Raw genomic sequence first — 24,435 nt, 5'->3', positions numbered from 1 at the left:
CAGAAAAGCAGCCGTGACTACAATGACTCTACACGTGTGAAGCAGTAAAATTCATAAGATTTCATTTCGTCTATTATTATTTTAAAAAAGCAGGCGGTGCAACTGAATCAACTGAATGCTGTGGTGGTCGATTGTGTCAAGAACAAAATTTACCGTGATCACCTTCGAGAAGCAAACGAAGAGAATATTCAGAAAGAGAAAAATAAAAGATGTCATTGTTCTTTTGTTTTAAGAGTTACTGCTTAAATGTAGCTGCTCCAAGGGGGGAAAAAAGCATAAAAAGTGACACTTTAGATCAGGGGTCAGCAACTCCAATCCTCGATTGCAACTGGAGTTGCAGACCCCTGCTTTACTTCAAATCTAATTCAATGCAACCCCCTTTGTTGTAGTTCAGAAACTAAATCTGAACTTCTCTCTGTTGCCACCTACCAGAGCAGACTTTTTTGTAGTTCTTGTTTTCCTGCGGATGCCCCGGAAGGCGACACTGGAATCGATACTGCCAGAACTCAGCGAACCAGGGGTTCCTGGTGTTCTTGTCGAGACGCAGCTTCAGGTAGTAGTCGTCGAAGGACTTCACGACCTCCGACTGCAGCTTCATGGTGATGCCTCCCTCCGCCTCCTCCTCGTAACCCTCCACCACTTCGTAACGGTCAGCCCATCCATCGCTGCGGTGACATGCAAATAAATAAACAAAACAACAAAAAAAAAGAAAGAAAAATACTTAAATATATAAATCATAGCCATCAAGATAATTATGATAATTATAGACAATAAAGCATCGACAGAACAGTAAGAAGTCACCGCAGACAGTAATGACAGACTTTGCTCGTCACTGTCAGTGCTCCTTTTAAAATAGATTCTTGTTGTGTGTAATTTGCGATTAGTATCAGATTGATGCAAGAACAAACATTTGCAAGAGCTCAGAAATGTATTCCTTCATTCGCTCACTCGTTTCACCAGTGCAGTGTTTGGTTACACAGCTCCTTCCTTGGGTTTTATTTGCAATGCTTTTGGTAAATTGATGGCTCAGTTTTACCAAGTAATCTTAAAATTGATACATCAACACACTGATGATGGTTTGCTTTAAAGCAGCTCTCAAAGAGGATAAAAAAAAATTGTCATTTGAAAAGCACTTAAATGTCAAAATGGAGTTTTGTTAATGTGTTCATATTTTGGGTACAGCATGTCCACAGCTGGAACTAGATATTTATTAGTCCTGTATAAAAAGATAATTAAGTTCTTTTTTTTTTAACTGTTTGACATGGAGTCCTATTTTAAGTCAGCTAGGATGGAAGTTGTATAATTTTGTTTGTTTTATTATTATTTCCTTATGAAGATGGTATGATGTAAAACGTGTGCAGAAATGTATGAGTTGGACAGTCTGCTGCAACAATCTTTAAGTCAAGAAGACAGAAATCTCACCAACACTGCCTCAGCTGTTACTGTTGGTTTTAGAACATCTTTCCAGCTTGCTGGTTTGCTCGCTTGCGTAACCCAGTGCGCCCAAACGTCTACCCTATCAAGCTCATTTGGATATTATCTGGCCAGTGGGCTCAAAAAGAAATGAAAAACATCAGCGGAAGTGACACTGAAACACAAAATTAACAGATGAACAACGCCGCTCAGGGCTGCCTTTTTTCCCCTCACAGTCTGAGCCAGAGAGTTTTCAGCTCCTTGATTCCCCGCGTCTCGCCGTCGTCCTAATGTTAGCTCCGGGCGCCTGCCTTCAAATACCTGTACCGTCTACAGCTGCAAACCAATTAAGTGCAACTCACCGTGGAACCAATTACCTCACACGTTGTTCCAGGTGATGGATAAGGACACGAACATGTCTCTGTGAGTTCAGCTCAGAGTCTCTGACCTTCTTGTCTACAATTACTGCCAGTCAGGAAAAAAGGAGGCAGTCAAGCTAATTGGCGAGATTGTGTGGGAGAGGCAGCGAAGCCAAGTGTGGACCTTATCAAAGCAAAAGCCGTTCATATATTTGTTCAGCTGGAAAAGGGAAAAATATGGAAATTATTTTAAAGGTAAAGCTCAGGTTAGTCAGAAGTTGGCTCTGATGTCTGATCCTCTGATCTTTTTTCATCTTGGTTAAAACTGAACTATCACGTTTGAGCAAACTTTTATTAAATATACTCTGTGGTCATCCCACTGTGCAAAATCAGAGACACATTGTCATATGACATTTATGAATATTGGCCATTCCCAGTACAGAAACAGTTTTTTGTTTTTTTTTTTTGGTCAATCTGATGTCTTAAAACATTTACATGCAATGTCCCTATTTATTCACAACTTTCAGTGAAACAGTGCAATTTCACAAGCCACACCTTGAGCTAACAATTACTTTACCTGTAGAATTAACAAATCCCTCAACAAACAACAACAAAACATTATTGATAAATTATTGCTCAGCGGCCTAATTCAGCTGCCAGTTGTGTTTTTGAGTTAAAAAGTGTTTAAAGTTGACAGGAAATTTGAAAATATCACTTGATAATTATGTGTTATTGTAAGATTAATGCTTGAATGCTGGCTATAAAGTCTTAAAAATGCAAACATTAAAAAAACAAAAAACTAAAAAATAAGCGGGGACCCAAGTAAAGGCTGGTGGCCAGCCAGGCTTGTAATGCAATATAACATGTACATCTTATATTAAGTCAAAAAATCATATCTGGGCTAAACATTAACTTGTCAAAGTGGTCAGCAGTCAGACAAGAGCTAATCAAACATTGTTTGTTGACTTTATAGTCCCACAAAATAGCATAACCTTGCATAATCCTGCTGCGTTCTTAAATGCCAATAGATGATCTCTGTGGATGATGTACCAACAAGATTTCCTGCATTTCTGCTGACTGTTTAAAAGGAGAGTTGATGTGACTCACCACTAGAATTCTCCTAATTGAGTTAAGACTCAGAAACACGTGAACGTCATTGGGTCATAAGTCACATTTCCTTCATTCTCTCTGAGTCAATACCGTCTCTGAAGCTCCTTCTCTTCCTCAGTACAAATGACACAAAATACATGCCCCGTGTTATCATTTAAAAACGTTAAGCGCATCGTAAACACGCCGGCGTGAAAGGTTGAAGGCATTCAGTAAAGTCTGCGCTTTGCAATTTCATGTTTCGCTCCGAGTAAAGAGAAGGAAGCAGGCGGTTCTAAAATAAAGACAGTGAGCGAAAGAGAGGCAGGAGGAGTGCTGTTCAACACTCCACATGAATAATTCACAGCGCACTGAAGACATGCCTGACTGTGTCTCACAGTGCAGTTTGTGATAAAGTGAAATGACATTTCTTTCTTCTCACACTTCTCTCTTTGAGAATATTCCTGTCTGGCAAAGGTCCAAACCGCTCATCAAAGCTCACCGTGCCCCATGAGGGCTGCCGAATGGGACCAAATCTGATTTACTGTCGCCTCAATGTTCTGCACCTTCGCGCTGCATATTTGAATGGTCCGTCATTACATAAACGCAGCTGGGCATACCAGAGAAACACCTGTTTGAACAGATTAAGTGTGGCATTAGCGACGCAGATGGTTCCATGATGACAGACAGCCAGAAGGTTTAAAAATAAGCAAATCTTTCCGGAAAAGGATCACAATTTTTGATATTTGAGATATTGTAGAGCAAAAAATATATATACTGTTATATAATGAGAGCTTTTCCACCTTTTTTTCCCCATTTTTGACCTGAATTGTTTGAAAAGGTGAATTCATTTTTGCACCTTTTACTAGGTTTGTCAAGGAAAAGAAGAGGCTGAAATGGACAACTGGGAAACGGGTGTTAGACTCACTAAATTATTCTGTAGCTCTAAAACGTGATAAATTTACATGATAGGTGTGAATGCGTTTGAACAGATATTTGTCTAATTCTCATTTCAACCAAAAATATATAATTGTAATTTCACAGCCGACATGCCAGGAATGGTGAAGATTTCTGGATGGAAGCCATGTGTAACAGACCGGAGTGTTTGACCGGAGTGTTGAAAGGAGATCAAGCTTTTTCTGTTGCTGCTCCTGTTTTATGGAATAACTTACCTTTCCAGATTAGATCTCCCCACAGCCTGGATCATTTTAAATCACTTCTTAAAACTCATTCTTACTCTTTGGCATTTAATTGATGTATTGTTTTGTGTTCTGTTTTGTCATTTATGTTGTCGTTCTTGTACAGCACTTTGGTGCAGTTTTATACCTGTTTTAAAGTGCTATATAAATAAATTTGACATTAAAACCAGACGGAAGGTGAAAAGATATGGTGCATCTGCTGATGTCATGTAATGATTTTGTGAACATACCTCATGAACACATAGGACAGCATTACAGCATCATCAAGTGCACATGCAGTAAATGTCTTGACTCATAATGTGGTCAAAAACAGGAAAATTTGACAATCTGTAATTAGCTGCAATGATTTTGTGAACATCACAAAATCTTTGTGATTTTTCTTCCTTCAGCAGAAAAAAAAATGTGTTTGAAACATTTAAGATGGATGAAGGATAACATTTGACTTGGATAATTGCAGGTTTTATCACATAATGAATAAATCCTGATCGTCCTAGTTGCAGTTTGCCAAAAAAAAAAAAATTATGCAACCAGATTATGCAACAGGCTACTTTTTTTTCATGCCTGTGAGGAAGCATTCACTCAAAATCAGAAGATATCTTAGAATGGTAAGAGTTTGTCCTCGTGCATTTGAACACCTTTAACTAAGCCAGATTAGTGGGACAACGGGGTAAAATTTCACAAAAGGCACATCTAGACGACGTTTTTCAAATGTCTCATGTTATTCCTTAAACTCAGCCCTGATCTCAGTTTCATTCATGATAGATTTACTGACACATCATCCCGTGTGCCGTTGCTTAGATGGGAAAACACATGTCAGCAGCTTCGGTTTATTTCACAGAAGTGCATGAAAATTGTGGCAATCGAGGACTCTGTCGGATGATCTGGTTCCAGTTTGAAAGTACGCTTGTATATTTATAAAATCATGAATTAATTGGCAGGGAAGAGTTTTAATCACATGCACCGTTTTCCTTGGAGGACGACTGAGAAGAATTGCTTTAGAAAAGTGGGGTAGGAGAGTGAAGAGTTCCTAAATTTGCTGTGTGGATTTAAAAATAACAAAACTTGTAATCATTCACAGATTGGGACAATAATTCGGTTATTGTTAGTGGGAATTATAAATGTACTGATTAATATTTCCTGGCCAGTACGCATTTCAAGATTTCCTTCAATGTCTAACTTGTTGCATATGACTTTGAGCAACTCTGATTTTTGTTTTTGTTTTCTTTTGAAAATTGTATTTATTAATTATTTATTTGACCTGCTGATCACCAAATAAAACCAATCAAGACAAAAATGGGAAAATAAGAGATAGACTGGTGCATCTCTAGCTCATATTAAGATTTTACATGATTGCTGATGAATTAAAAAATAACATTTAAAAAAGTTAATTTAAGTTTGAGTGCAAAACGTCTAGATTTTATATTGATTATACATCATGAAATAAATGCATCACAACTTTAAATAAATTGCAGGATATGAAGTAACATAATATAAATATGTGGGGGGTTTTTTAGTATTATTGGATAAAAAATCTCAATGTTTAATCTGAATAGATGAGAAATTTATAAGTATAACCCCAGGAAACACTCAGCAGTGCATAAGTAATATTAAATGCATGGAATGCTCAAATAAATAAACAGAGATTTTAAAAATAAGCATGATGCCAAATTTGTGGTTTTGTCTTTAAAGCATGCGGTTTCTTAAATGATGCCGAGTTAGAATCATCATGTCCAGAACTCGCCTCAATCTTGCCAGACTGCCTCTAGCGATACAATCCTATCTACACTTATCAGAAAACTTGATCTACATCAATAAACAATATGTCTTTCGAACATAGTAAAACATAAATGCAATATGGTCCAAACGAAGGCAGTTAACCTGTATTCATCTGAAGACTCCACAAACAAAAATATCATCCCTCTTTCTGTAGTTTAGTTTTCATCCATTTTTCTGCCTTGTAGTAAACACAGCTCTCTTGGTGTGATGCATAGACCCAAACTGGTCCATGGAAGCCATGCAAGCTGCGTTTTTATTCATTCATCTTGCCCCAGTTTAGGTTGAGAGATCAGTGTCCTGAGCGTTAACAGGAAGGACCACAGGGGGGAGGAGTCCATTTTTCTTTTTACTATGAAAGGATTCAGTTCACTTCAAAATCCCTTCACAACATTTATTTCCCAAATGGTTCTAAAAGATATTAAAATGTTGAAAACAACTAGTTAAATTTTTTAGCGCTGCTCTTCGTAAACTGGGTTAAGTTCTGGTGAAGTTTACACTTTCCTGTTTGTCTGTAAAAAGAATTGCTATCAGTTTTAGTGAAAAGCTTTTAAGACCCGGCTATATAAAAAGTGATCCTTTAACTAACAATCAAATAAAGGACCATTAATTAATTGTTGAAACCTTTCAGAAAATGTGTAGTCAAGTGATAGCATCCAGAATGTTAAATGTCAAAATACCTTCACTACATCAAAAAGGTGATGGCATCATAAAAATGTCCTCTGTGCATTTTTACCTCACTTAAATGATTCAGATCAAATAAATATTTACATCAGACCAAGACAGCCTGAGCAAATTAGTCTTTAAATCTTCTGCACTGTGAACCAACGATGAATAAACATGGCAGGAAATGATGGGTGGAGAGTCTTAGGCAGATCCTGGCAGGGTGCCGGTACGGGGCAGAATTTGCGTTGAGTTTTCCAGGTCATGACATCCCCAGAGAATCACACTACCAGTACCGTGTTGGACTGCCGGGACTTTGCTCTTTTTCTGAAATGCTGTGTTAGTGTTACGCCAGAGGAAACACAGTGAACACCTTTTAAAATGTTCTCCTTTTGCCTCATCTGTCCACAGAGTATTTTCACAGAAATCATGGGGATCATCAAGATATTTTCTGACAACCATGAGACATACACAACATTTTGCTAAGTCTCTTGTTCTGTGTTAAAGCAATGAGAACTGCAATGCTTTAGATTCTGGTCCCTAAGCTCAGTTCTAAGGTGCTAATATCCTGCAACTTTTAGATGCATCCCTCCTCCAGCACAACAAACCTAGAAGCTGCAGAACAGTAGGTTTCCAGGAGTATTGCTTCTGAAATACTTTTGCTGTGTTAGAGACTCCTGGGAAGGTTCACCTTTGTGCCATTTGTTCTCCATTTGTTAATGAATTTCTCAGTGGTTCAGTGGAGTCTAAAGCCTTACAGATCTATGGCCTTGTAAATCCTGGATTACAAGTTTACATTAGATTTTTCTTTTCTCTCTGAATAAATTAAAAGCATCAGTGTTTTGTATTTACCTAGATTATATTTGATGTAAAAAAAAAAAATACATATTGGATGATCTGAAATGTGTAAGTGTGGAAAACTAGGAAAGGGAAAATACATTTTCACATCACTGTACATGTGACTACCTATGTAGATTTTTTTGAAGTGCAACCATCGCCATCTTTCTTTTTTTTTTGCAAACTCAATGCTTACCTTCTCTTTTCTTTCCTTTCACATCTTTTCAAATGGCCTGTTTGATTCGCTGAACCCACAAGGTCGACGCAGAACACAAAAACATCTAAAACTTTCACAATTTTAGACATGTGCGATTTAAAAATTTAACTAATACATGTAAAAAAAAATAAGAAAAAATCGTTTGGTTCAGTTACATTGTTCAGTAGAAAAGCCTAGCACCCACGCACTTTGTTCTAGAGGCCTCTGTCTGCACAAAAAGCCTTACAGCTTCCACTAATCAGCTTGTGACAGCTATGTCCAGATACGAGGCCAGCGAGCTATTTTTGATCCCTTCAATGCCGTGGAGCCACATCCTTGTACTTGGAGCACAAGGCATCAATTAGAAAGATAGATGCCCTTGACAATGTGTGGCTGCTCTCAATTAACATCATAGGTGTGATAAAAATATCCAGGTGCAGCACATTGTTCTCCACAAGCGAAGGCAAATAAATCCATCAGTCTTGACCCAACATGAATTAAGATTCAGAAACAATTCCTTTACTGCAATACATTCCTTACTTAAAGATGTATTTTTTGAAAAAAAAAAAAATGTATTAATGGAATATTTTCAGCCATATCTGCTGAGAAAGAGCCATTGTGTTGGCTTCTGCGAAGCCCCGCTGACAGAGCGCTCAACGGATCTGCAATGCAATGATCACACCAACTTTTGTCAAGAGGTCAAACAATGTATCCATGGAGACTGTGGTGAAAGCAGCACGCAAGTTAATTTCTGTTTGTTTTTTCGTGCTTTGGTTCAATAGATTCTTGTCCGCAGACGTAAAGTGGAATGATTTTCATGTGGAATCCCACAGAAAAATCTCAGAGCACCTAAGTTTCCTATAGAGTTAATGAACTGGAATGAAGCCATTTTTTTCACACAAGTCTTAAGAGAAGTAAGCAGAATAAATGGAAATAGTACACTTAACCCATTATGTGTCTGCGTGAGGCATAAAAGAATGCGAAACAGGGAAATTAGAAACTAAATTGTTTGTGGCATTTAACTGGATGATAACTGAATATTAATAGAGTCCTGGCAAAGTTTGACCCCTTACATTGTGTTCGTAGGTTTATAACGTGGCAGAAAGGTCACTAACATTAAAAGAGTGTTTTCTCTTCCGCCAGGTGATTGCAAACAAAACAAAATAAATAGGATAGAAAGGACATCTCAAGGCTGACATATTTCTGAAGGTGATCGAAGCATGGAGATTATGTTTTCTTTTTTTTATCTTTGACAAGAGTTTGTAAAGCAACATATAAATGTATAATTTTACATTTTCCAAAGTGTTGAGGTCGGAGCCATTCCAGATCCCCACTGTTAGCCGGCTTTATCAGTTTTTGGAGTGTGTTTAGGATCAAAATCCTTATGGGAAATCCAATTGTGTTCATCTTTCCCAAACTGTCAGAAACTGGTTTGACTCTCCAAGTCAAACCAGTCAAGTCAAATTGTTCAATCATAAACTGGAATCTCACAATGTAGATTCTTTTAGACATGTATTAAGTGTGTTCTTTTTCTGCTCCAAAACTAGTATCTTTAATCTTCACAGAAATGAGCAGCAGACATGTAGGTGGAAGACAAATAATCATCAATAATCAAAAACCCTTAATGTTTATGAACTTCATTCTGATTCCTATTTTGTAAACTACTGGATTAGTGAAACATGTATAAAGCATGGTAGTGCTTTTATTATTTTAGCTAATGATGTGCATATTTGTGGGATTCTTAAACTGAGTTGTGTAACAAAAACATTTTGATCTTTTAATTATTTCAAAAATAATTTCATTCAGAATATTTTGAAACATTTTATTGAGGAGGATGGATTGTGCTTGGTTAACAAAAAAAAAAACGTGCAGAGCTGCCAACCCATTTATTTCATCATTACTTCCAGTGCTATTGACAGAAGGAGCCTCTCTCTTTGCTCATGCCCCGCTATTTACCAAATAACTCGTGTCAAGAAGCCAAGAGGGAAAATTTTGACATCCCCGGTGCTCTCCTTCAGACGGAGAGAAGATGAGACACACAGAAATGACTAGATAAAGGCAGTAGAAATGTGTCCATTTAGAAACGCTTCTTTTCCTGTAGCCCTAAACATTTTATGATTCAGTCTTGGAGGAAAACGCCATTCTGCTCTTACACACACAAAAACAAACAAACAAAAAATCAATGGTACAGCTGAATGCAGCTGGTACATACAGCTCAGATTTCCAGCTTTCTCTTTACAGATAAAGAGTCGTGCAAATTGTAATGACGGGTGTCAAGCGAGTCAGTGTCCTTTTTTGACAGACTAAACAAGACCAAAGTCTTGAAGATTGGACCCCGACCAAAAAGCTGCGCATGTAGGAGAAGGAGGGAACTGAGCGCTACATGTGGAAAAGCAGCTTATGCAAATGGTGTTTGGTAAAAACGGCATTGAAGCAGCATTAGAGAGAGAGAGAGAGAGAGAGAGAGAGAGAGAGAGAGAGAGAGAAAATAAATGCTTCTAATTACAAGAGAGCAGGCAGGCAAATGAGTGGGTGGATTCACTGCATGCCACCATTCAGAAACTTGGTGGTGGGGAAGCGGCAGAGGGAACAATAACAAAGGCCACCGCACAGATAATGCATAGCTGGTTTTGAAAAGCTGCACAAACTAAAGCTCTGCAGTCAGACGTGAATACCGCGATCATTTCTTTTTAGAGTAGAGCGGGTGGAAAATTATTATTCCGCATTCAGAGATTCCTTGTAACATTTTGAACTGCAAAATGAGCCTAATGGTGTTGGCCCCAGGGGAACGCTATTTAAATATTTTTGTTAAGATGCGACAACATCTCACAAACATATTTTCGACTCTCATGACAAAACGACTTTGAAATAAATGAATATCCTGAATTCCTGTTTTCAAAAATGCCAACATAAAACCAGGTTTCACTCCTCTTGCCTGAATCTGGTGTAATTTAAAGAGCAAATGTTAGAGGGGCCACTTTCTCATACATGTCTCCCTATTTTACTTGCTGCAGGCTTTTGCAAAAATAGGCGTTAAATACAATCAGGGGGTTGTACCTGAGCTAAAGATGAGCTGAAATGAGTCAAATCTTGATCCCGAGAGACTTATTTTTATTACATGGCAGTAGTTGTGTCAAGGTTTAAATTACATTTGAATTGTCTTGTGAAGGATTCACAGCTCCTTAAGTGTTTTAAGTTCTTCTTCACTTATAAACTACAAACTCACTGTATTTTAACTGGGATGTATTTTGAAGGACTAACACAAACTAGAAGTAAAGAAATGTAAGGTAGAGGTAAAATGAAACATGGCTTCCCAGCCTTTACACAAATAATCTGAAAAGTGTGGTGTGCATGGATCTTTTCAACCCCCTGTCCTCTGATACCCATAATTAAATCAAAAGCTAGTTACCTTTATACATCACCTAGCAAGTGAATAAATATATTAATGTGTGCACAGCTGTTCTTGGAAGGGTGGTTTTGAAATCTGGAGGAACTGAGAGATCTCCAGTTCAGAATATGTTTTCATAGTTGCTGAAACTATCACTGTGTTGTGACAGTAAAGTATGAGACAGATAAGCTGTGAAAAAAGTTAGCTCCTCTGCATTCTCCCTGTGGACTTGCTGTCTGCTACATAAATACACTGGTCCACCTGAAACAACGAATCAGAGCCAGGAGGAGGGTCTTAGTACTGTTGATCATCCTTGTGTACATGCTGCTCACAACCTCTCCCTTTCTCTTTTGCGACGCTACAGATGGGTTCACCAAAACAGAGGCTTCCATGAATGTTCAGGCTAGTTAGCATAGCTACCGATGACGGCGGTAAAAACAGTTTTCCTGGAACGATAAATTGCTTCTTCAGCATTAGCACATTTAGCAGCACATACACAAGGTTGATTGACAGCGCTAATGCGCTCCACCTGGCACTGATTGATAGTTTTTGATCGGGAGCGGTGCATTGGTGGTGGAGAAGCTCAATCTCCACCACCAGATCATTTGACTCATATTACTCCGTCACAACATTTTTTTTTTTTGTAAAAGTTACACACGGCAGCTTCAATTACTCCACAAATTTGATCTAAATTATATTCACATTTGAGGTTTATATTTGTTCATTTTCCTTCCACTTCACAAAGTTGCACTACTATAACTTAAAGTTTAAAGTTATAGTAGTGCCCTTCTACAGGGGGTTAACAGGGGGTGAAGATGCTGATATATGAAAGAAGCAGAATCAAGTTTGAACTGCAACAATGCACACTGGGAGCCATTGTGCATGTTGCTTTGGCACGTAGCTAACGTGTGGCCATCTGCACCATCACTCTCTGAGTAGCTCGCATTTCTTGTCAAAGTTGGTCTTTCATTCAAACAAAGCGGAGTAGCCTCATTGATCTGCTGAAAAAATAAATTAATAGGCTACTGATTTTGTCCAGAGCTGATGTGCCGACCTTTCGTTACCAAACTTCACAACCTTCTATTAATGCAGTGCATCAGGAAGGTCATCACACTGATATTTCTACTTTTTTTTGTTTTGCAAATCTGTATGAGTCAAGCATAAATTAATATTCTTGATTACTGAATGGAGCGGGTTGATCTGAAATTGTCTGAAACTGATATCCACTTTTACATTTCAAATCTTTTTCAGTCAGTCCATACAACTACACCTTCTTTGGGGTCTCTTTTCTGCCTACAACCCCTCAGTTAATTCCTGTATAGGAAAAAAAAAAAACTACCATTTTAGATTTGCATGGTGCAAAAAAAACTGCCCATGGTGGAACTGCAAGTTTTGGTTTGGATTGTTGCTGCTAGCATTTTCCACTTTCCCTGCAAAGCAAAAAAAAAAAATTCTAGTCTGCTGGGAAGCGTTTAATCTTTGAAACAACTGAAAGCCACAGATGATAATCTAACAAAATCTCCATCCTCAGCTCTCTTATCTTCCTCCAATTTCTCTGTTTCTGTCGACTTGTTTTGTTTTTCTTTTTTCTTTTTGTCTATCTTTATTATTAGTTACTCTGCAAGATCTCTAAATCTGAAAAGTTCAGAATCCACACCTGAAGAATACCAATATTCATCTTCAATTCGTCTTAAGTGCAGAGCTGAAAAACCACTCACAGTCTTCCACGTATGTGAACCAAGTCAGTTTAATGCCTCTGCACTGTGTTTTATTTATTAAAACCATCTATCATGATATAATGGATCACACAGAATATCTAGAACTTCTCCTTTACTGACCTGTCAAAGAAAGCATGATCCTACCACCACCATGCTTCACCAGGGCAATAGCTTTCTTTCAACAATTACTTTCTTCTTGCCCTGCTTTCATAAAGGCCATATGTGTGGATTTTACCACACCATGGAGATATTGACTGTTTCTCCAACTAATGCTCTACTTCCCCAGTTTGGTAGGCTTGCAGCTGTGCAATACAATTTCCATTTTTACATGAGAAACATCCAAAGATTGAGACATTATTTTATAGCCTATAACCATTGCTACTTTTATGTTTTTCAGCAAAAAAACAAGTAAAAAAAAATGTTTAAAAAAATTAAAAACATAAACACTGATGTTTGTAGTTTAAAGGTGACGGCACTGAAAAAGATTCAAGTGTCATGAATATACATACGTAGGGCACAATATGTTGGGAATGGAAGTTCATCTTTCTCTGTTCATACCACACTGATAGCTGGTTTCTATGGAGTTATAGAGAAACTGAGAGAGCTGGATGAGACAATCATCGCTAAAATCACGGAGAGAGAACGAGAAGAGACTCCCGGGCCACAGAGAAGCAAAGTGGATGGAAAAGGTTGAAATGAAGGGATGAAGTGGGTCGAGGATGACGCCACATACGGCCCTCGTCTGAAGAGCAGGTTAGATGAACAGCAACAACAAAAAGCTCTCAGATTCAAAGCACTCGCATGCGCCCACTTGCTGTAGTGTTTTTGTCTGCCTCTGTGGTGTTCTACGATCATCACGGTGTACGAGATGAGGATGACAGCATATATGATTTCACCCTGATGCTCTGAATCAAAAGCTTTTATGTTGCTTTATTTTGTGTATTGCAATTTCTTGGCACAGCTGCAACTGAAATAAAGTCAAAGAGATACAAGCTTCAATATAAAATCTCATTTTATGGGTTTGGAAGGAAAAAGTCGACTTACTGGTTCAGGGTTGGGACCCTTTTGTTGCTAGTATTGATCCAAAACATTTCATTTTCAATAATTGCCAATATGTAAACTTGAGCCATTGTTTGCAATCCTCTCAGCACAGAGTTGCACATTACACATCCTAAGTAAAATAAGATTATTAAAATCAAAATTACATTTATGATTTAACATGCCAGTTGCTCTACAAAGGTTCAAAGCTTAAAATGACCAGCTGTCTTACTCATGTCAGTTTCTGTGATTCTGAAATGAATCTCTTGTGCACAATCCACCTACTCCCATGCATGAAGCAGCAGGATCAAAATGTTCATATGGTTTTCGTATTTCCGGCATTATCAAGCAAAATGATAGGAACTCACCATTTGGCAATTTCCTTTCTGCTTAGCGTTTCCTCAAAAGCTTGCTCATATGATCTCCAGTATGAACACCAGTCTATCAGAAACAAATCTATCCAGAGCAAATTGAAGCTGAGCCAAGCAAATCAGGCAAATCACCAAAAAGCCAAATACCTGTAGTTAAGTCAGCCGCATTAGCATCACATAGCAAATCCTCCACGTAATATTAGAGGGAGTGTTTTAATACCTTTCCACCTGGAAAGGTGACAAAAACCTAAATTCCTCTCCACATTGATGAGTTGTTCATCCAGTGTAAAGACATTCTCTTAAAGGGCGTTGCCAAACCTTAACTTTCAGAATTGAACAAGTTGTTTTCAGCCTGTGGCTCTTCCAGTTCAAAAATATCCAAACCACTAAGGTTGCTAGTGTTCAATGAACTGCTTTCATTTGTTGTTTAAAATAGTTTCAAAGCACAGACATGTTTCGTTGGACCGGGTTTGCCTGACGGAAGTAGTGATTTGCCCTTACTTTTTAAGCTGATTTATTTATTTTTTTTATTATTATTATTACAAGCATACTGGGATGTTATTCATTTACTCTCTGTGTTGTTCAGCTGCTAATTTATCTGTTTATGTGTGTGCTGTCAAGTGAGAAGTGGTCTCCAGGGGCTTTTTCACCAAAAAGCAGCAACTGGCTACAACTGGGAACCAACCACATCAGGCAACATAAACTGTGACAAAACAGCACTTTCACATATAGCTGTAGGATTTTACCATTGTTTCAAATGTTCCTATATCCAAATTTATTGATTAAAACTTCAAAAATCCGGTCTTAACTTAGAACGTTGGACTTTTTGGGGGGGGGGGTTTGCCTCTTTACCAACTGTATGCCATCAGTCTGAATGTTCCTTGTTGCTTTATGCAAAAGTAACACACAGAACAAGCCAAAATGCACATGCACACATCATGTGAAGAGGCTCCCTGAAGGGTGAAAGCATAAATTAGGAGAACAAGCTCCCGTTGGTGAGCTAATACCTACCTGCCAGCTTTATTTGGCCACACACATGGCATAGCATCTGTGCTGGTCCAGACTTGCTCTGTCATTTTACACACTCCTTTCTATCTCCGTTTATTTTCTGTGACCTAGAAGTACTTCTTCCTCCCATGGAGACTTCCACAAAAAGCTAAAAAAAGATTCACTTTTTCCCTCTCCTATGGAGGAAAGAGAAAGGGATACATATGGGAGCCAGCCTTAGAGTGTCGTTACAATAGATAATTTAGATGGTATTCAAAAAAAAAGGAAGACTGCCCTGCTAAGAGCTAAGGTATGCATGGTTGCATTGGATGTAGAAATATAAACAGGCAGCTGGTAAGAACGCCGATTGAGTCCCCTTCACTTCTGCTTATGGGAAATAATATGAGAAAGGCTCATTCAAAGGCGAAGACAATGACAAAAAGATATTCTTCAACATGAAAGGATTAGATCAAGTGATCTAAATCTGTGTGGAAATACTGAGCATAATTAAAACCCTCACTGAAAATGTTAATCCTGATTCTCATCTAAATGATAATTTAGTTTTAGACAAGAGACAAGAGCCTCACTATTTTATAAAACGTGATGAATAAGAAGTTAGAGTTTATGTACAGGACAGTCTTCATGGGGAATGAGGTTGTGTTCTGCAATGAGCACCTACTCTTACTGCCCCCTACTTCCATTAAGTTAATGGAACCCAGAATTGCTAACTTTGGTTTTTCTTCAGTGTTTAGAGCTATCTCAGTCCCTAGCCACCTACAAATCTCTGAAAACATTGCTATGTTTGCTCTATTGTTTCTCCCTCCATTCCTCTTTTATAAGTTCAAGTCATGGCAGCATGTCTGCCTGTTGGAGTGCAGACATTAAAATGAATTTACTATGTTTTTTGTTGTTTTCTTTCCTAAAAAACTTAATTAATTATCTTATGTTAAACAGGGAGCCTCAAAACACTTAAACTGGTTTCACACTGACAAAATATTCCCTATTTTTTTGAATGAGAATCGATAAAATGAAACAGAAAATAACAGCATGGTGTAATCCACGTAGTTTTTATGTTCTGCAACATGGCATCTAATTTACTCATAGCAAGGTTAGAAAATTAACAGTGCAAGAAAATAGAAAACTCAAACCACTGCCTGTCTGTCTTAATGACATGGCACAGCTAAAACCACAGTGAAACAACAGCATTGCAAACACTTCAAGTTTGTCCCAAATTGATGAAAAAGCAACAACCAAGGTGGTCAGTGAAGCTGCCAAGAGGCTGACAGTAACACCAAGGAAACTGAAGAAATATCTGTCAAGTACCGTCTGTGTTCTTCTGCATGAGACAACAATATCATCCTTTGTGTCCATTTATCTGAAAAGAGAGGAGGGCTGTGAAGTTGAAATTTTTTCTTACAAGTGAAACATCAAGAATTATCTAAAGTTTCCCTGAGCTTTGTGGGATAATGTGTCACAATTTGTTGAAACCAAATTTGAACTCTGAACCAAAACTTGACAAGTTAAAAACAACATTAAATCATGACATTGTTCACACCCAGGATGAATATATCGGCAGCAGCATCACAATCAGTGGCTTTCAATGTAATCTCATTGTTTTATCTTTATTTGTTTTATTGTTCTCGGCAATCTAGTAAGAGCAAGGATGAATCCATTTTTTTTTTTTTTTTTTTTTTAAAAATTATTTTACCAAGATAAAAAAAAAATCATAGCGATTAGAAACCTATTTTTCTGGTCATGAGGCAACAACAAATACAACACATAAAAATAAAATGACTTGAAGAAATGAAATGTAAGATTTTAGAATGTCTGTGGGGGAAAAACATGTGAAAAGATCTATCAAGGTTCCACTCTCACGGCTCAACAAACCACCCCGTCATTTCAACCTAGCTTGTGGATATGATGCTAACGCACCCTGTCACTGCTGTGACTGACAATAGCAATTATTTATGCAAATAAATATTTACATTTTTTTAAAAAAAAAGCTTAAATTAATTGTGAGATAAAGCTTAATTGTATATCCAATTAGGAGGAAATTCTATAATTCAAGTGCTTGAACCGAATGAGTCAATGCTGAAATAAAATGTAACAAATGTATAAGAAAAATCTACCCTAGAGAGGGCAGGTAGACATTGGACAGGAAAAATTGACTGTCTATTTGTGCATCTGTGACAGAAATGATAATTACTCAATCTAGACAAACATTTCTATTCAGTGCTGCTCTTATGTAGTCTGATTCTTTTTGGTTGCCTTGGTGACATGTGCTTTGGAAAGACAAAACAGCCTCTCTTAAACTCCCAGCCTGTTAACAGACTCATTGTCATCCAGCCAGATGCTCTGGACTGTGAATTAAAAAGGTGAGAAAAAAAAACAAAAAAACATGCAGATACATACAACCATACCTGCCAACAAGGAGGAATTCCCCACGCACCCTTTGTCGCCTCATAGCCATCAGAAGATTACGGACCGTCATGCCCTCGCAGAAACACACCACCACACGAGCTTTGGGCAGACGTTCCTTTAGTTTCCCCAAAAGGCGATCAAAATGTTTCTCTTCGGCGTTGCTGTAGATCTTGTCCGAGTGGGCGATGCACAGGCCCTCTTGAGAGGCCAGCTCCTTGAAGGCCTCCATGCCGCTCTCCCCATAGTTTCCTGAAGGTGATTAATAAAGCAGACATTAGCTGCATTTCCATTAACCACAGAATTCCCCAAATTGAAATTACGCATTTAAAATTGTTTAATGAAAACAAGTCAGTTTTGAGAGAAAAAGAAAATCAGTTTTTTGATTAAAAATCATCAGTTTTTCCGCCAGGATCAGGTTGTTTTTCGGGCGTATTTAGCAAAACTGCAACAGTTTTTCGCACCACCCAAGTCACATGATCAACAGCCGGATGTTGCTGCTGGCGAAAACAACGAAGAAGTCAGCCAGAAGTAGTAGGCGGATGATGTTTGTTTTTGTTTTGTTTTTTCGGACAATGTGCGGCTGGCTCTGCCAGAGCTCTCACAACATCGCACAGTTCATGACAAGTTTTGTGTCATGAATCAAACGTGTTGAATCCCCAGCTCTTCTGTGAAATCGTCAACTACAATTTCCCTCAAAATGCTGCAAACATAGTTGCCCCAAAAAATAAGGGGCTTGTCACTCAGACGCCTGAACAAAACGCCGGCGTCTCCTCTGATAACTGATAGATGAAAAGCGCTAGCTTTACGGGTTAATTATTCATATAATTAATGTTTACATCTGTTTACATCGGTAGCTGCCTTGATTTTTTAATGACTTCACCTGTGATTTTAATTTAATTTCTTAATTAATGGAAACACCGCAATTACAAAATTGTGGCTTTTTTAAATTTACATTAGCAGAATAGAGACAAAGATTTGCACACATTTGTAATGGAAATGCATCCTTTTTTTTTAACTTTAGAAATGATGCCTGAAAAAATCTAATCTCATAATATTACAAATGCTTCATGGCAGGTGTTGTCATCACTGGCACAAACAGGTTAGTTGGAATATTTTTTTTGTTGTTGTTTTTATCTAATGTTAATGTTGTTAATGTTAATGTTAACGTTTTCATCTTATTTTATCTAATAAAATAAAACATCTTTTGAAATCTGCCTTTTGTACTCACTCTGGTGGTTTTAATTTTGAAAGGAAGCAGATTATCAGAGTACAGTTAACATGTTGTTTACAAGTCATATTCTACATATTTATGTGAAAGACAATCAATGTTATGCCTAAAGGACTCCTCTCAGCAGTCTCTCACTGCCTCAATCCTTGACTGACCCAAAGCTCTGATCCACTGATAATGAGAGTCAGACTTGACTTGCTGCTGATTGCAATCAAGCCCAAAGGGGTGAAGACGCCTGTCCCTGTTTAACTCTAAACTGTCCCAATCAAGAGCCTGGCAAAGCTGTTTCTATGTCTAAATCTTCTCCTTCCATGTAGACTGCAACGCTGCTCTGAATTGATGAGAAAACCCACAGCTTCTCAGTCTGAGAGCTGGATTACACGGACAATCCAATCGCTTTGCGTGCAACAGAACACGTTTTTGCATTTGAACAGACATGTCATCATAGGGAAATCAGAAGCACCTTGCTGTAAATATGTGAAAACATTTGTCTTGCAGTTGATGAGTAGCCCCAATTCTTGCAGGAAGTCTATGCCGTGTTTTGCATGAGGACAAACAATCGTGCATCTGCACATGGTGAAGCTTTACATTGCTGCTGAAATAGACATCAGTGTAATTCATTTATGCAGGTCCATAATGCGTCCATGTGTTAGTTTGCCAATAGTCCTTTGATTATATTTTCAATTGCCTCTTTTCATTCTGCTGCAGGTAAATGGAAATAATGATATCCAATTATTTTACTCTCTCCATCTCAGCTATGAGACCGGTGGGTGGCGGTGCATTAGTTGACACCTCACAATGACCAAACAACAACAAAAAACCCGCACTAAGCATTCATCGCCACACAGATGATAATCGAGACAGGTAATTTATGCAATTTCACAGCTCTGGCTGTTGCTACAGGCAACAAGCTGCACTTATAACTTGTCTCGGGTGGTGGAGACAGAAAACTGATGAGCTTGAGCCAGTCGTGACCATGGATTCAAGATGACTAAAGACAAGACAAACAAGGATAGTGCCTTGCGAAAGTATTAACAGCACTTTAGTTATGTTACAGCCAAAGGAGGTTGACTACAAATGCATGCCGCACTTTACAGATTTTATTTGTTATAAAACCTTTTATACTCACTTCACAATTCTGTTCTGCTCTCTGCTGGTTTATCACAACAAAATCTGGTGAAAGACACTGAAGTGTACACACTTCAAGTATTTACAACCCTTGAACTTTTACACGTAATGTGTAAAAGTTCAAGGGTTGTAAATACTTAAATTAGCTCCAAACAATTTCAATCAAGTTTGGAAAATGTCTTATTTTCATGGACAGAGTATGACTTTGCCTCTCTGGGAATTGAGTTAAGGGTGTTACAACAAATTTCAATCTCTTTCAGATTGGTCAAAGGCAACCATAGTAATCTATATAAGTTGAACAAGTTGAAGAGATTTAAAATAAAAAATGTCAACAAATGTCCAAATGTCACTGCTTAGGCAGAAGCCAGTGCTTGTAGCTCAGCCAGTTGCAGCAGAAATGTAGAAAAGTTTCATTATAAAACTCTCATCTGTTGTTTATTTCAAAACCAAGGGGTTAATTATAATTTGTTGAATTTTTAACAATGTAACAAGCGTCTGGCAAATAACTATTGTGATGAAAAATGTTGCTAAGAGCATCGCTTGAATACTTGTGATTTGCGAGTATTCAAATCATAAGTATTCACAAAATAGATCACAAAATAACACCTTCTGTACCAATTATTGATTTCCCAGTGCTGTTCTGTATTGCATTTGATATAAATGGTAACTATTCATTTATGCCAATGTTCTGCAGTTCTTGAATTTTCTGATGGCATTCCCAGAGAAGGGTCAGATACCTGATATCACCTATAGCCCTTCAGGTACTACACTTTCCTAACTCCCTTTGCCATTTAGCAAATGCCAGCCTGCACTCGTCTCCCATACCTAACTATAATAAGACTCCCCAAAGATGTTTTACACTCCCAGCATGTCTGCAGTTCCTTTGGGAGAAATCCTGGTTAATGCAGCCTGTCAGTCATAATTTGGGTGCACATCACTGACTGTGTTTCACCAAGACTTTAATGAAAAGCCACGGACATAATTCATTTCACAGTAATTACTCTGTCTACCCAACCCGCCTTTTTTCTGTTATCTCCTGTCTCCACCACAACATAGGCGATGTGCTGCAAATGAGGAAAAGTTTTCAAAAAGGGTAGAAGCTAATCACAATGCGAGAATGTAAGTGTATTTATGAGAATTTACGTTCAGTTTAATTAATAGGTATTTGATGAAATCTGAAGCAGTTGCATAATTCTTAACCATGTCCTCTCCAAATGAAAATGGAATAAATATTGATGTGTCTATTCTAAAATAGTCCCTCATGTACTGTAGTGCAGTTCTGAAACTTGCCATGGTGGCCATCCTAACAAAGCCAGAGAGTTCACACGTTCTTTTTTTTCCGATTAGCAAAGCACATTAGGTGTGAAGTTGTGGAAACAATAGGAGTACTCTTTATGGTCTTGCTGTGCAGATGTACATGTGAATGTTCCTGCCAAGTGTGAGACATTATTACAAAGAAAATGATATAGAGTTCAACCTCAAAAGGTTGACACAAAAAGAAACTCAGTTGGAATTTAGAAAAAAAAAAATCAAAGTAAAAACTGCTCTGGGGTCAGTGCATATTTATATTGCACCATAAAACCCTGAGGACCTGTGAAGCCTCAACGGCATGTGATCCTCAATATGTCAAAGTGTATGACTCCTCTTCTATAAATATAACAACTAATAGGCTGTTGTGCCACTCCTAATAAAAAGAAATGCTTTGATGAAATGGTTAATTGAAGATGCAATCAAGAGAACCTGGGTATCTATAAACTAGGTATTTTGTTTACTAGCATGTGACACTGGATTATAAGACCCTTTACTGCAGTACAGAGTTGGTCTGTGTCAGACTTTAAAAAGGTTTTTAGGACATTAACCCAGAGCCCTCAGGTTTTGAAACACAAAATATATTTTGAGCATTTTGAAAGCAACATTAGGGTGCTTTAGAAATTTACTTTGGTTCTCATAGATATCATATATAGCCAAGGCAACTATTTGAAAGCAATGACATCATAGTAGTCCTACCTAGTTAACTATGAGCAGGTCAAGACATAACAACAAGCCTTGTGCATGTTTTTTGCCACCTTTGTTTATATATATATATATATATATATATATATATATATATATATATATATATATATATATATATATATATATATATTTCAGTGATTGTATCACATACGATTAATTATGTATTTATTCATTTCTGTATTATTATCAATTGAAATTTTTAACACGTGTATTTTATGTTTGAATCCTTACTCTGGTCTGTCATGAGAATCAGCAGAAGGGTGGAGCTTACACTGATTGGTTTAAAGTTCACTTGATGTTTAGAGTAACCAATCATCTTCCGGCTTGATGGCTTGCAGCAATAATAATTACTGTCCAGAGCACTCCAATACAGGAATTTAAAATTAAATCAATACTGAAAGGATTTAATACATTTTACTGTTTAAGAACATCAGTTTTTAGTTTTAACTTTTAATTTTTACATTACACTGAAAACATTGTAAATTAATGCTTATTTTGTTGAGAGGTACATTGAGATTATCCTTAAATATAACTCATAAATACTTTAGCTATTAGTTGAACTGTAAACATTTTACTAACCATTAATAGATAAAGTACACAATTTAGCGAATTAGAGAGAATTTCAAAGTGATCAGCATATTGCAAAAAGAAGAAATGTTCCAGTTGTGGTTATATGACCACATAAGAATGATAATTTAATGAATTATCATTTGGCATTTTAGGGTTTTAATACCCATCAGTCTGTAGGTTTAAAAATGGACTGAAATAAATCTGGCCCAGATCTCTCAAAAAGTGGATCTGGAGTTGGTGCTGATTTTTCTCACCCTCAGTGTGAACTGCAGACACGTAGGTCCAGTTGTGAAGCTTGACTATGTCCAGCATGGCCCGGGCCTGCAGAGTGTCTGAAGGAACGACCCTTAGGAAGTACTTGAACAAAGTCTTGTCACTCAGGTCGATGCTTGTGGCAGAGTAGGCAATCTGTGGAATATTGAATAACTGTAAAAGGTTTTGCACTTGAATGGCCACAGAGCTGGATCCGGGGCCGATTACTCCTGCTATGGGTTTCTTTGAAGGCGGTGGCTGGTTGGACGGGGTTCCGTCGATGCACCATTTGGAACCGTCCTTATCATCCCGAATCGAGATGAGAGAGTCCCGTATAAACTCAATGCTCTGCTCCAAGGCAACAGAGGAGTGCCAGCAGGAGTCCCGGATCTCACAGCCGAGGCTGATGTTGGGGAGCAGGTGCTGGTCGGCGTTGATGCGGTCAAGCGTGTGGAACATGGCCTCCACCCGCTGGATACCGTATTGCTCCCGGACGTCCCCGCACTTCCGCTCGGCCACCTTCTCGGCAGACGGCTGGTGGTGGACAGAGAAGAGCGCGCCGATGATCACGTCCCCGTCCATGCGAGCCACGGAACGGGACGCGGCGCGGGGCACCACCGATCTCTCGTGGATGCTGCCGCTGCTGTGGGTGATCACGAGGCATGCGGGGAGACACAGGAGAGCGAAAAAACTCATCTTTACGCGTGCCATGTCGTGCCACAGAGCGTGAGCCGTGCCGACTGCGATGGCATATTATCTGCTGTCTGTCAGGGCTTCCACGCTTATCCCAGCCATTACCTGTGGGATTGTTCCTTGGAGTGTATCCGTAGGCACCTGCAGAAAAAAAATCCAGAAAATTGTTGTGATATATGAGGAAAGAAGGTTAAGAGTTTACCAAGCACGCATGTTCTTCTCCACACGCCCTGTTTCACAGTCTCCTATCAGGATGCCTTTGAACAAACCACTTAAATCACAGCTCAATTACGTGTCTCTAATTCTTTAAAGATAATTTAACTATTGCACCTCGTTGAGTGCCAGTGTCATTCATTGAAAAAATACAGAAACCGGATTTCAGCACCACGGACAGCGCGCTTTCCAAACACGTTACAAGGACGTCTATGGGACTGTTGTCTGCACGCATCATCCCCGCAGATCCAAACTCTTCACGGTTTAACCTAAATAATCTATATATACGGAAGAAGAAAAAAATACCACCTTTATTTTAGCACGAACAGAAGCACAAAATACCTTCCCTCCCTCGACTGTTTTCTTATTTGTCATAGATCGTGGATTTTCTTTTCTTTTTCTCGAGAAGTCTCTCTCAATCACCGAATGAAGTCAGGATTATCAATGATATATTATCACACCAGTTGGCTTAATAATCTTTAACCACGAAGCAGAACGTGTCTGGTCACACAATCGCACAGCTCCACGCATACGGATGGTTCTGCTGTGTTAAAACTTACCTCAGTCCTTGGATCATGTCTCGTGCCTTCGTCCGTCTTCTGTGCCGCGTGGTCCTCGTCGGTATTACTTGAGTTTCTCTCCCTCTCCCTCTTGCTCATCCAACTCGAAACATGATAACGAGAACCCCCTCCAGTCCTCTTCCCACCACCCCACTCCCAAGTTCTCCCACCCCCTCCCCCCACTTTCCAGAGCTTTCTTTGAGTCTTTATCTTTAGGATATAACTTAATTAGTTTTACTTGAAGCATTTCCAACAATAATAATTACCCAATCAGAAAAAAACAAAAAAACGGCACCCTTCATGGTACTACTATAGGCAGACTTTCA

At 38.4% G+C, this 24,435-nt stretch overlaps 1 protein-coding gene across 3 annotated transcripts in view; it reads right to left on the bottom strand.

Annotated features, from left to right (window-relative positions):
* The window catches only part of grm1a (glutamate receptor, metabotropic 1a), a 36,222-nt gene extending 12,009 nt beyond the window's left edge, over positions 1–24,213 (bottom strand). For 2 of the 3 annotated variants that reach the window (XM_015051444.1, XM_015051447.1), the window contains exons 1-4: positions 24,110–24,213; positions 22,646–23,477; positions 17,449–17,698; positions 430–665 (exon numbers count right to left, since the gene is read on the bottom strand). In XM_015051444.1, the coding sequence (XP_014906930.1) occupies positions 430–665; positions 17,449–17,698; positions 22,646–23,354 (1,195 nt within the window). In that variant the 5' untranslated portion in view covers positions 23,355–23,477; positions 24,110–24,213. Of the gene's footprint in view, positions 1–429; positions 666–17,448; positions 17,699–22,645; positions 23,478–23,858; positions 24,080–24,109 lie in introns of those variants that run through there. The other variant, XM_015051446.1, reaches the window with a different exon arrangement.
* Positions 24,214–24,435: the final 222 nt, after the last annotated feature.

The sequence above is a fragment of the Poecilia latipinna genome, unplaced genomic scaffold, assembly GCF_001443285.1.
Source record: "Poecilia latipinna isolate Pla-1442-1.1 unplaced genomic scaffold, P_latipinna-1.0 Scaffold1045, whole genome shotgun sequence".
NCBI lineage: Eukaryota > Metazoa > Chordata > Actinopteri > Cyprinodontiformes > Poeciliidae > Poecilia > Poecilia latipinna.
This window is presented reverse-complemented; position numbering and strand designations above follow the sequence as displayed.